We start from the raw sequence: 14,044 nt of genomic DNA on the forward strand, positions 1-14,044 counted from the left end.
AAGTTAAATATCAAATTGGAAGATTTTTTCAATAATTTTTGGGATTTAGATTCTTAATTGCAATTAATAGATTTAACAACCAAAGATTATATCATAATACATGAAAAAGATAGTAGAAGAAATCAAAATAAATATGAGGAACATGTAAAGAAATTAGTCTTATTTTACTTTTACAAGTTATGTTAAAAATTATAAAGCTAACTTATTTAACTTAATCTTTAAAGGGGGTGGGGGGAGGGGGGGGTTAATGCAACCATCTCGTAATCAATGTATAAATGGAACTTAGAATTCGAATTTTGATCTGAAATTTCGCATGAGTAATCCGTGGTAGGTTTATTTTCCCTAAATCGAAGTTGGAAAAGTAGCGGCTAACGGCAGGCGGCTCAGCCGTATAGCCATTTTTGGGCTAGTTTTTAATTCAAATCCATCACGAAACCTATCTCCACATGTTCTAGCCTGTAGTTGTTGGTACTAGAAATCTAAAAATAGTTTTTTGTATCATTTTACACGATTTAAAGCAAAAATATGTTTCAAAAAGTTGATTCCTATGTAATTTATGACAGATTTGCTCTAAAAATAGCCAAATAAACGGCTGAACGACTGAGCCATTACTTCATCAATTTAAAAAAAATAGACCTACCTACAATTTTAGATCAAAATTCGAATTCTAAGTGCCATTTATACATTGATTAGGAGATGGTTGCATTAAAAAAAAACCTTTATTTTTAAGTTAAAAATTTATCTGTAATTTAATATTTTGCTGCTTTTCTCTACCAATTTGAAATTAAGAATCCACACCCTTACTTTACATTCAATTATAAATAAATCGTAATAAATAATATGCAATAATTCTTAACATAAATAAAAATAAAACGCAGGGAAAAGGCACACAAAGAAAAAAAATTTTAATTCAAAATTTTTCGGCCAGACAAAATTGATTTTAAATATTTAAGCATATTGACAATTTTGACTGGCAGAAATGCTAGGAGGTATAATAATTTTCCTTCAAGTACCAAATCCCTATGCATGTAATTAAAAATATTTTCCAGTATCGTATCGAAACCGATTATTATCCGGTTGATAAGAACCGGTTCTCAGTCATACTGAAAAATTATAGTATCGTATTATATCCAGTTTTCTACGAATATAAAAATGTACAATCATAAAAGTATAACCAGTTTTGTTAATCCGTACCTGCAGCGTTTCAGGGCTAAAAATTGGTTTCAATCTTATAATTGTACATTTTTTTTATCCGCGGAAAGCTGTTTATAGTACGATGTGATAAATAACTATAATCTATTATAAAATGACCTATGGCCAGAATTCAAAACAGATGGGATACAACAACAACAAGATCGCTTCTTGATGCTAGGGACGACAGGGGTGATGTTGAGTGATTCATTGACACGCTGTCACGCGCCTGATAGTAAGGGTTATTAAGTTATGCACTATGTGCCCAGAATTCCAAAATAAAACAAAAACTCATAATTCTGTTAATTTTGCTTCAAATTGGGTAAAATCTTTTGGGTTGGGTCCCTAATTACCCCAAGTTTTGATATCTTTAAAAAAAACGGCGGCAAGATCGCCGCTCCCGCCGTTAACCGCCATTTTCCGCCGGCAAAAAAAAAATAACATTATCTTAAATGATTCCAAATTGCCTAATTCGGCGAGAAAGAAATGCAAAAAACAAATTTTGGCGGCGGCGGCTGTAAACGGCGGGCCCGCCGTCGTTTTTTTTCAAAGATACCAAAAATTGGGGTGATTAGTGACATCCTATAACGATTTGAGTCTCAAATGATTCCAAATTGCCTAATTCAGCGAAATACAATAAAAAAAAATATTTTGGTTGTGGCGGAAAACGGTCGTGAACGGCGGTTCCGCCCTGGTTTTTGTTTAAGATACCAAAACTTGGGGTGATTGGTGACACAACCCAAAATATTTTACCCAATTATCTCTAAAACTAAGGGAGTAGCGCCCAAAATAAAATTGTTGGTATGTAGTGTTTCAAGTCACCACATTTTAACCCCCCCCCCCCCCATAAATAAATTATCAATTAAATACTTATATATCAATTGATTTGTTTCAGGGAGGGAGGGGACATTGAGCTGTTTATTACACTAGTCCCCAAAGCTTTATAATAACGTTTAATTATCCATTGGTTTAACGACTTTAGGGGCTTTTACTGAATTTTAATTGTTTTTTTCAAATGTTGATTGTCCAAACGTTTAAACCACTAATTGTAATCTACAGAAGGGGTAATTTTGTGTATCATAGTTGGATAAGTTTATCAATTTATCGGCCATTAACTTATCCCTTTAGATCCCTGGGTTTGTTGACATTAATAACTTGAAACAAAGAAACATGTTAATAACATTTTGTAAAATAATTTACTGTAATTTTTTTATTAAAAAATTGATCTGTTATTGCTGCGCTACTTATAGACAAAACAATCCTTGTTTTAAAAATAAAAGCGAATACATCACAAATCACCCCAAAAGCACTAAAAACTTTAATCCAAAGGCCTTGCAATCAAAGGATTGATTGTCTGCAATAGGGCCTTTATCAGGAAGGAATGGGACATTGGGCTGTTGATCACTCTAGTCTCCAAAGTTTTATAATAACATTTTCTTGTTTGTTTTTTAAGTGGAGTGTCTTAACTTTTCAACCACTAATTGTAATTTACAAAAAAGGTAAGTTTGTGTATCATTATTGGTAATGTACCTTAATTTATCGGCCATTGTCTTATTCTTTTAGATCCCTAGGCCTTCATACTCATAGGCTCTATGTATGTATAATATACATTTATTAACAAATTGGTTTAAATCATTTAGTTTCTTTACAAGTTTGCTTAACTCTTTTATTTCTTTAGAGCGTGTATACGGAGTGGAATAGGTTTTAGTTTTATCAAATTGAAACATTTAAGATGATATTCATTTGATTTAAAAACAATGTTAATTGATTAGAAGCAACAGGTTCGATAACATAGCTTAAATAAATATTCCTAGGGGTGTGCATGGGTGGTCTCCCCCCACCCTCCAGGGGTGGGGGAGGGGGGGGCAAAGATATCCTTTAGAGACTTTAAGCAATAAGAATAAGGAATTGTATAAAAAAAAATTGCATTGAGAACTATAAATATCACGATAAATGATTTGTAAAGTTATTTCAATTCGTCTTTATTATGTAAAAATTGCTATAAAATGGGTCCGACCGCACCTACAAAAATGCGAAAAAAAGATTTCAGCTGACGAGGCCGCCAGTGAAACCAACGGGATTCATTCACTGAGTGCCTTGGTTAAACATGTGTAAAGGTCTGATATGCGGCCTCGTTAGCTGAAAAAAGATCAAACTATTTGAAGTTGAGAGTATCATGACAAAATATTATAATTCCTGCTTCTTTAGGGGGGAATGCTTTGACATCAATTTTTTCATAAGTTTTAGAAGTAAACGTATAAAAATTAATTTAAAATCGTATAGTATATTCAATAAGCTTTTAAAAAAAGGTATAATATATTACTGTAGCTCAATTTTTGGTAGTTTGACGATAATTTAAAGTTTGCATACAAAATGTAATTTCAATAGTCAGGCTTTATTACAAAATCCTAAATATCTAGGTAGGCTACTTCTAAAGGCTGTAAAATCATAATTAATTGATATTTTCACCTCTTGCTTTGGGAATCCTTCTCAAATATGACAAAGATTAACCTTAAACTATAAAAATGGTCAATATCTAAAATTGCATTTTTTTGAATCTTCGAGTTTTTGCAATGTCTGGGCACATAGTGTTATGGTTCCTCCTAGCATGGTGGGTTTGATTTTCTAGAAGAAAAATATTTTAAATTTTTTTGGAGGGGGGAAAGTCAAAGGATCCAAATGGAGTTTTTTAGAGAAATATTTCGGTTTTTTCCAAGTGAATAACAGAAATTTTACAGAAAAAGGGGGGGGGGGGTTGATTATTTACAGCTCCCATTGGGAAAAAAAAGTTTCTATAAGTATAAATCAATAAACAATTTTCTTTTCTCTTGGCAGGCATCAATAACAAAATGGCAAAAAATAAAGAAGGGGGTAATTCCCATTGACTTATCCCTTTGGATTGAAGAGAACTTTTGAATTTTCCCATTCTACAGTAAAACCTTGTTTCTTTCTCTTTAAACTAGCGGCAATGCCACTAAAGGCCTCCAGCGGCAAGTATTTCAATCTATGTTAAGATTAGCTATTTACCAAAAAGGCCGCTATTAATATATTTTGTTTTATTTGGCAATTTCTCTTGAAAGGGTAATGGTACCCTTCCCCAAAATGGCTATAAACCTGCCCAGAAACTATGAAAAGCTACACTGTTAAAGGAGAACCCTGTCGGTTCAGCGTTTAGCGAGATCCTTTGGTACAAACAGACAGAGACAGAGATCATGTTACTTTTAGTTGAGGATAATCTAAACTATTATTAGTGGATCGATCTATTTTAAAAGCTTTCAGAATTGCATAGAAATCACCAAAATCACATTGTATGTACCTAAATGCTGCATTAGCATGATAATTCATTTGATGGTTTTTCGCGAACATATTATAAATTGTGCATAAAGAATCATGATTTTTCTTAGAACTAACCAGTTAAAATCTGTTGAAGTTAAATGGGCCTTGAAAATTTTTTTAGTAGCGAGTCTGCACTATAATTTCCTTTGTCCATCTGTCCGTAATTTTGGCTATCATCAAAGAAGTTCTTTCGGTTTTAAGGACATTTTATACTAACATTAGTTAGTTCAAACTTTCTTTTCTATTTTAGAAAATGAAGATTAAGGTTTATTGGAAAAAATATCTAACTTAACATGTATTTAAAAATTACATATATAGTAAAAAAGTGATAACCTCCATGCCAAAGCACAAGAAAGACAGATTTAGCATGGAGGTAAAATTCTCAATAGGGAAGTATTTCAACTCTATAGTTTCAACAGGAGTTTGTACAAAATAATAAAAAAAAACAAGGAGAAGGAGAAGGCAACAAGAAAGAGCGGGGCTTACCTTAATATTTGTATTTGCGGGCAGCATTGTCTCTAGCTGTTTTAGGGCTTCATTGAACATGGCTGAAAATAATCACATTACAAGTTCATTGGTTTTTAATAATATTAATAATCAAGATTTTGGATAATTATATTTAATTATAATAAGAAACCGATCGTAGTTAAGAAAATATTTCTTTAAAAGTGAAAAATCAAGTTAACAAAATATACATAAATGGTCTAATTTTAGAGTAGCTTCGCTTCAGAAGCAAAAGTTAGTATAATTCTAACAATAGATATATTACTTGGACGTTACATCAGATTTCATGTTATCTATTGAAGTGAAGCTCGAAGCGGGCTAAAATAACGTTATCCCCTACCCTCCTATTGCATAAACGGACTGTACAATAAAGGAGTTCCACTTTAGAAACCAAAATTGAGACCTTTTCCCCCGTCATAATATCTAAGTAAATTCTATATCCATCAGTCTATCATTATCTTTTGTAAAATCATTCAAGCCTAACTTCCAAAAAGAAAAATTACAAAAAATCATACATGAAAATTGTAATATACAGTAGTTTTCACTAGGGTAACAAATTAATTTTAACTTTTCGTGCAGAAAAAGCAGACATACGCAGAAACGTGTACGTTTTAGTAACTTTAATTGAGTTTTGATTTAAAAAAAAACTTAATTCAACAATAAATATGGATTTAAAGTTACTCAGCTTTTTTAATTGAATAATCATTAGTTGGTCTTCAACTTTTCCTCCAATCAAAATACAAAAAGGCTGTAATTTTTGCAAATAGAATGTTTTATTGACTGGATGAATAGTTAGAGGGTAAAGTTATTTATTGTTGTTTACTTTAAAAATTTCGATTCTTCTAATCTTTAGTTAGATTATTAAAACTATGACTCTGTAATATCTTGTAAGATAAATCTACCTACGTAATGAAACACTTCCAGGGACTTTTAGTATGTGGTATCTGAAGAAGGTATGCTTGCATTTTATATGGAAATATTTAAAACAAAAATTAATATTTATACGATTAATAAGTGATCCCTTCAAGGACGTCCAAGTTTGGGGGAGGGAATACTATGGTTGACCCCCCCCCCCTCTCCAATAAACTCTAGATTTAAGGGGTGACATTCCAATATTTTAAGGTGGAGGGGGGGGGGGGACTTTGTTCGCACCCCTCCCCCCCCCCCCCCAACCCTCTTTATTGGTATTATTTATATCCCAAAATGAAGAGCTTGGATGTACTTGGATCTTCATATTACATTTTCTTTAAAAATGAGAAGAATTATATTTGTGTGGTATAAATAGTTCTCTTCTCCAGATACCACGACATCCCTTGTCCCTGAATAGTTAAACTTACAGGCGGCCCCGTGTCTAGCAAATTCCACCTTGTACCCTGAAAAGTGAATTAATCTGGCACGAAACCTTTTACAATATTTCTTGCATGCATATAAAAAAATATAAAGCTTAAAATTAATTAATAAAACGTCTTAATAATGTACTTGTTTCTTTAATAAGCTTATCAACTTATTTTTATATAAAGATTAAGTATCAAGAATTTGATAAAGTGTAGGTAGCAAGGGAAAACACACAAACAAATAAATAACAAAAACAATCAGCAAAAGAAAGCTTAAGGTGTAATAGATATTTCTTAATATTTTTAATCTAAAGCGTCTATTAGCAAGGCCACACACACTAGGACGTACAGACAAAAACTATACTAATAGTAGCGTAGCTGCTCTACCACTTACCTACAAACTTTTCATCATAATGAGTGACGGTTACACCCGAGATTTCAGTCAGACATTTCAGAGTAACATTACGGAACATTACAACAGTTAAGAACTATAATGTTGCATACAAAATATTAACTTAAGATACAACAAGATCTAAAAATAAAGGATAAGTTCCGAATAAGGATACAGGAATCTACAGGGATAAGCCAATAGCAGATTTATTGATGCACATCTCCAATAATAAAAAATCTACCCCTTCTGTATATTACACTGAATGGTTAGAACGTTTGGATACTCAACTATATGAAACAACCAATCAAAGTTCAATAAAAATCCCCATTGTTGTTGAGCCACGAATAAGAAAACGTTAATATAACACTTTTGGGTTTAGTGTAAAAAACAGCCCAATGTCCACTCCCTCCTTGATAAGGATATTTTTGTAATATATCTTATAAGACGCACTATTGAAGAGGTAGCTTTGTTGCAATTAAACAAAATTAATCACGCAACCTTTACAATAAATATTTTGTATGAAATTCCTTGACGATAAGTGTTTCAATGAGTTTAGTTTCGAAAATGTAACCAAAAGGAATCCAGTTCAAGAACTTGAGCAAGGTATCCAGTGTCGCACCAACCTAAACAAACAAAATTAAAGGCTTTATAAAAGCAAAGCTTTTCTATAATTAGGTCCGTAACGGTTAGCTCTTTAGGTGAAAGTAGACATGTTAAATTTGACCTATCGATTTCAAACTTTGCATGATGCATGAAAACTTTACCAGAATTCAATTAAATCATGTTGATTTTTAACTTTCTGACAATTTTTTATGTTATATAATTATCCTATATATCTGTTTTGGACAAATTACAATAATATAAGCGAAGCATCTCTATAATATTATTATAGTGTGTCCTTAAAACAGTATCCTGTATTTTACAGTTTTGCAACTGAATATCTACAAATATTTCGAAGTAAGTTTTTGTTCTTATGGTATGTTTTCAAAGGTTAAAATATACAAGGACGTGAAACAGCTATAGATAAGCAAAAATAACAAGAACGAATTACTTACCAAGGCAGCATTATTGCTATTCTCCATAACATTCTGACAGAGGGTGAATACGTCCCCAAACTGTTGGCACATGCTGTCCTTAAGGTGCTTCGCCTTGGTCTGGGTCATCTGACCGCTAGAGAAGTCAAATACCTGAAAATTAAAAGTACTTTCTCTCAAATAAATTCCAGTAAACAGAACACCCCCCCCCCCCCCCGTTATGGGTTCTTTAACACAATTGGACGGTTAAGCACAATAACCCTCCGCCCATTATTTTTAAAATAAACTGAAAATAATCGGATAGGTGGTTAGTTTTCCCCTATACCTAACCCCTGTGTGGGGCCCTAACCTGCGAGGCCACCTAAACCTATTGCCCAATAAACCTAATACTTATTTTCAATTCATTTTAAAATAAGGTTAAGGGGGGTTACGGTGCTCAAGATGGTACTCTGTGTCATGAACAGGTAGGATATGCAATGATGCATGGTACGTATGTAATTTGGTGGCTATTAATATAACTAACCTCCTCTGACAGAAGCTTGAGGATGTTCATGTTATTCTGGCACAAAGATTCACTGGTCTTACTGGCACCTGAATATCAATATAGTTATGTTCATGTTATTCTGGCACAAAGATTCACTGTTCTTACTGGCTTCTGAATATAGTTTTATATGAAGGAGATACTGTAATCGTTTCAAGTTCAGCGGCTTCGATAGTTAAGTCTAGGCCATGAAAAAAATGGACAACTAGGAGGTTAACAAAAACTTAACGTCAACGGAGATATATAAATTCTTACTACTTAATTTCTATCATGGATGATGATATTAATATTAATAGTTAGGTAACAACCAAGCTTTTGATTTAACGAAACCAGAAATCTTTAAAATAAAGTAAAAGAATGTTTGTCTGTCTGTTTGTCTGCACACACACACTTGTACTTACCTATGATATCAGGTATGAAGGATTCCCAGTTGTGCGGCCATTCCCGTTTCAATATTAATACAAGAATCATGTTCAGTTTCTATCATAATTCAAGGATAATTAACTTTAACATATTTTTACACCAATTCCCCCATTACTATTACACTGATCATTAATAAGACAAAATTAATAATAAAATGCGTCACTAAGTATAAAGAAAATAATGTATTTTTGTTTATTTGTATAGTGGTAAACTGTTTAAGCAAAATAATATCTTTGCTGGTGCCACAACCCCTTCCAATAATAAAATAGTTAAGTTTTTCTTTCCGTTAAAGTTCATTTCGAGCACTGAACTCAACTTCCCTTATTTGGGGTAGCTTTTTTCATATTTCTAACCACTGGCAGTGCGGGGGGCCCTAAGCCTGCAGGACCTATTCCTGCGGTACCCTAACCCTGAAGAGCTGCCCAGTACCCGAAATAAATAAACCTAACCTGATTTTAGGAAGCATTCAAGCAAAAAACTAATCTCCCCCCCTCCCTCCCCCATTTTAAATTAAGTTCAAAATATGGGAGGTGGGTTTCTGTGCTCAACAAGGCACTTTAAGCTAAATTACTAGTTGTCGTTGATAAACTAATAATTTCACTATTTTTGCTTAGCTACCATTGGACATATTTTTCCTTTATCTACAAACAAAATACTTTGTTGTTTAATTTTTATTAACGTTTGCAATTGAAAAATGTTGGAAATGTAAATTGCGAAATTTCTTGGAATCTACCGTGGACAGATTTTCAGCGAATTTAATCATTTAAAATTGATTAAATTGGCTGAATATATGTCCTTTACATGGACAAACTTTCTCTTAGTTTTGAGAATCAAAGAACAGAAAATAAAACCAGCAAAATTTTTACAGTCAACCAACCAACAATAAAACGGTATAAAATTACTTTTTTTATTGTCTATAGTTTCTTCATAATTAATGTCTTAAATTATGACTATGTTTGGACGCAACTTAAACCCACCAACTTTCCCCGACAACCAGCGAACCCAAAATAAAATAAGTTAGTCAATTATCCGTTCCTGAAGGTAGGTTCTTTCTTTCTCCAGCGACGAAGGACTCGAGGAGGTTTTAATAATCAGGCTCACTATGTACTTCTTTATACCCTCGCATTGATTTCGGGGTAAAACCTGAAAAGAAAAAAATACGTTATTCAAAAAAAGCATTCAATTAAAGTATTTTTTCTGTACCCATAATTGCTAGTTGACTAAAAATGCTTGAACTTTGATCTATAAATCATAGAGTAAATTTCTCGTCAATTGGTTAAAAAACAAATTAACTGTTTTCAAAATCATAGAATATTTTTAAAATATGCGATAATTTAAAAGTTTCTTAAACTTTGACCTTATGTTTTTGATATTCTTATAAAAGAAAACTTTAATTCAATAAATACATTAATATTTCATAGCAAACTTCAAAGTACTCTTTTTACAAGCGAAGCTCTTCCACCAAATTTTGATATTGGTTGGGCAAACTCAAAACTTTTGCACCAATATCACACATACCGGGTAATTTGGTTTAACATAATTGGAGAAAGGGATCACTTTCTCATACATTGCCTTATCCCTTAAAATCCCTAATTACAATAGTTATACTTTTTAAAAACTCGTTAGCAGATAACACAAACGTACAATCTGGATTGATTTAGATTCGTGTAGATCAAAGCTTTGTGTATCTAGATTTGCCAAGCAGCAGCTACAAACTAATAATGGGTCAAACTGGTATGAACAGGTTATGAAATTGCAACAAAAATATGAACAGAAAAGTTTCCTAGTGAAATGATTTTATATTTGTTCACTGTTAGGGATGTGTGTTGCTAAAAACAAATAGTTGAAATTGTGGATTATTTTTAGATCTTCTGGCGTAATAATGTTTTTTTGAATTGTAAACAGAAGGGGTTAAGGCCAGGGAGGAAGGGGATATTGAGCTGTTTATTACACAAGTGCCCAAAGTTTCATAATGACGTTTTCTTATTCCTTGGCTTAACAACTTTGGGGATTTTCATTTATTTTGATTAGTTGGTTCATTATGTTAAGTATCCAAACAGTTCAACCACTGACTGTAATCTTTTTATATTAGGATAATATGGTGTTACGACATTGGGGGGGGGGGGGGGGGGGCGGGATGTACACCAATTTATCGGCCATAATATATGTAATCCCTTTAGATCCCTGAGTAAAGGTATTAAGTTGGTTAACAGATATAGTTTATCGTATTTTCTGAAACCAAGCAACTATTTCTTCTAGACTAAACAAACTAAAGAATGTGGATATGTAAGACTAATTTATCTTACTTTACCCTATCCCTGAATTGTTTCATTTTACTAAGGCTAAATTTACCTCACTCTTAGGGATTAAAAACTTGTTTCAAAATGGAAGAATTGAGTATTTAGACTATTTTATTCTTCAGAAAATTTTAGGGGATAAAACAATGAACGAAATAATATAATCCCAAATGATGATAAACAAAATTACACTTTGGTAAACATTATAATCTGAAGTCCAATGTCCTTTCACTGCCTGGTGAAAAGGGTAGACCAAAAATAATTAAAAATTAATGGCACTTATTTATTATTCCTACGCTTTTATTCAATAGACTACATGACATTTCAAAATTAATCATTTAGTAGATTATTCATTGTTCATGCAAAGTTTTTCTGTTTTTTTTTTGGGGGGGTGGGGGGGGTTTGGTTGTTTGTCCATCCATAGACAGATAACTATTTGAATGTATTTTGAAACTTTCTATTATTTAAAAAAAACATTAATGTAATTTTAAAACGTAGTAACTCCATAAATATCATTTTAAATGAGTCAGATAAGGAATCAACTCATTTTGGTATTGAAGTAATCCTTGTTTTTTTGTGTGTTATTTTTGGTTAAAACCGGCTACAAAACAACTTGCAATAAATTAGAATGTAATATTATTTTTATATATTTTTTAATTTCTCGTCAAAATAATGAAGATAAGGTGCGGTACATTATGAGTAATCTTAAACTAGTGCACCTTGGTGTAAAAGTATGTTAGTTTGAAAATCAAACCATAGCAAAATTTAAATATAATACCTACAAAAACTTTATCACATTAAACCAGTTTTGATCTTCATTTTATCGACGGAATACTACTTAGGGCAATGTTCATATAATAATAATACATTTTTATCAACACTTACATTTGCTTGTTATTGCTGCGCTACCTATTAACATAATAATCCTTGTTTATGTTTTGATTCTTTTAAATCAAAAGCTAATATATAAATAATATTAAGTCTGAAAGGATGTCTGGAAATTTGCAGATTTTTTATTGATTAGGGCCCCCACACTTGGGTTACTTATTTTCCTAGTTTCACGTACTATATTATACTATTTATACGGGATGTACTATCCATCTATCTGTCTATGTACTATTGACAAGGAGGGTGGGGACATTTCCAGTTTGGAAAATATAAAACATTAAACTCCCCTAAAAGTATAAAAGTTTGAGATACTAAATGCATAATTTATATTTAAGAATTTATTTATCTTCTGTTGTATATTCCCTGAATCTTAGACATTTGCGAACTTTACTGTATTTAGGTCAAAATCAGCCAATTAGGTAACAAAAATATATTCATTAAAAAACGCTGAGATGTAGGTATATTGTATAACTTAAGTAATTAAAAAATAAACCTCTTTTTATTATTTATAACAAGGATGACAACATCCATTAGTAGCGAAGCACAAAAATCGTGGATGGAAATGCGTTAAAGTAGATTTAAAGTGTATTTATCCCAAAAAAGTTTGAAAATTGGACCAAAACACCAGACATATGGGGAAATATGTAAAACATATAACAATAGCCAAAAACCTGATAAAAGGCAGTCTGACCGCCATGGTTGTTTTCTTTAAACGACGGGAAATTTAATTTTGATATCTATAACTGAAAAAATTTTGAAAATCGGACCATAAACACTGAAGATATGGAGAATGATGTGATAAATACAAAAATAGCCTAAAACCTGCAAAAAGGCAGTCTGGCCGTCATGGATGTTTTCTTTAAACGACGGGAAATTTAATCCTCATATCTATAACTAAAAAAATTTTGAAAATTGGACCATAAACACTGAAGATATGGTGGAAATGTGAAAAATACAAAAATAGCCTAAAACCTGCAAAATGGCAGTGTGGCCGTCATGGTTGTTTTCTGTAAACGACAGGAAATTTAATTTTGATATCAATAACTGAAAAAATTTTGAAAATCGGACCATAAACACTAAAGAAATGGAGAAAAATGTGAAACATACAAAAATAGCCTAAAACCTGCTAAAAAGAGGTCCGACCGCCCTTGATGTTTTATAGTTAATTGTGCTCCTTAATAATGGGAATGTTGTCAAAAAATTTCAGCTGTCTATCTTTAATAGGAGCCGAGAAAATCACGTTTCCCCTATTCTGTCTTACACGGACGGACGGACAGACGGACAGACGGACGGACGGACGGACGGACATTTCGAATTATAGAGTAGCTTCGCTACTAAAAATAACTCGTGGTTATTCTTTTCTTAGAAATAAAAACATCAGTTTAGAAGAAGTTTAATAAAAGAAATAAGTCTATTCACTTATTCTTTTATCTCTTAATCATAAAAGTAATCAAATTGTATAGATAAAACATCTGTGGCAAAAAAGTTTACTTTTGAGAAGCGAAAATTCTCTCCATCTCTTATAGTACGTTTAGCAAAGGATATACTTAATTTTCTCAGCTGGTATTACATATAAAGAAATGGATATATTATTTCTTAGATCTTACAAGTTTACAACTGATTTTCATGCCCTCCAATAAAGTAAAACATGCAGTGGGCTAAAATAACGATTCCCCCCACTTTACAATATACCCTCCCATCCTGCTGGATGAATGAACTGACCAATAAATGAGTTCCATGTTAGCAAGCTAAACTGAAGACAATTTTCCCCTGTCACAATATCCACGCATATTCTACGAATCTACATCCATTATTAAAGACTATAATTTATGTGCAGATTTCTAAATCTTAATTTGTCCGTCCTTCCTTCCATAAAGCTGTGTAGGAGATTTGATTTCGAGAAAGGAAATGCCATTTTTTAAGATTTTATATGACATAAACATTGATTCCATATAAACAAAAATATTGCCTTATTAAAAAAGAACTTTTATCTAACCAAATATCTAACATTATTTAAACGAAATGTATTCTTTTCTACGTCAAAATACAACCTAGTATATAAAGTAACAAGATGTTTTTGTCTGGAGCTTAAGATTTAAATAACT

The 14,044-nt window shown here is 32.1% G+C and overlaps 1 protein-coding gene across 11 annotated transcripts in view; it reads right to left on the reverse strand.

Annotated features, from left to right (window-relative positions):
- emb (exportin-1 emb) overlaps nucleotides 1–14,044 on the reverse strand; it is a 37,774-nt gene that overhangs the window by 20,318 nt on the left and 3,412 nt on the right. For 10 of the 11 annotated variants that reach the window (XM_080177047.1, XM_080177046.1, XM_080177044.1 and 7 more), the window contains exons 4-11: nucleotides 9,790–9,897; nucleotides 8,733–8,811; nucleotides 8,314–8,381; nucleotides 7,812–7,943; nucleotides 7,284–7,379; nucleotides 6,760–6,853; nucleotides 6,369–6,404; nucleotides 5,014–5,075 (exon numbers count right to left, since the gene is read on the reverse strand). In XM_080177047.1, the coding sequence (XP_080033173.1) occupies nucleotides 5,014–5,075; nucleotides 6,369–6,404; nucleotides 6,760–6,853; nucleotides 7,284–7,379; nucleotides 7,812–7,943; nucleotides 8,314–8,381; nucleotides 8,733–8,811; nucleotides 9,790–9,897 (675 nt within the window). The remainder of the gene's footprint in view (nucleotides 1–5,013; nucleotides 5,076–6,368; nucleotides 6,405–6,759; nucleotides 6,854–7,283; nucleotides 7,380–7,811; nucleotides 7,944–8,313; nucleotides 8,382–8,732; nucleotides 8,812–9,789; nucleotides 9,898–14,044) is intronic. The other variant, XM_080177048.1, reaches the window with a different exon arrangement.

Source organism: Acartia tonsa, chromosome 11 (genome assembly GCF_053477335.1).
Source record: "Acartia tonsa isolate MP-2025a chromosome 11, ASM5347733v1, whole genome shotgun sequence".
NCBI lineage: Eukaryota > Metazoa > Arthropoda > Copepoda > Calanoida > Acartiidae > Acartia > Acartia tonsa.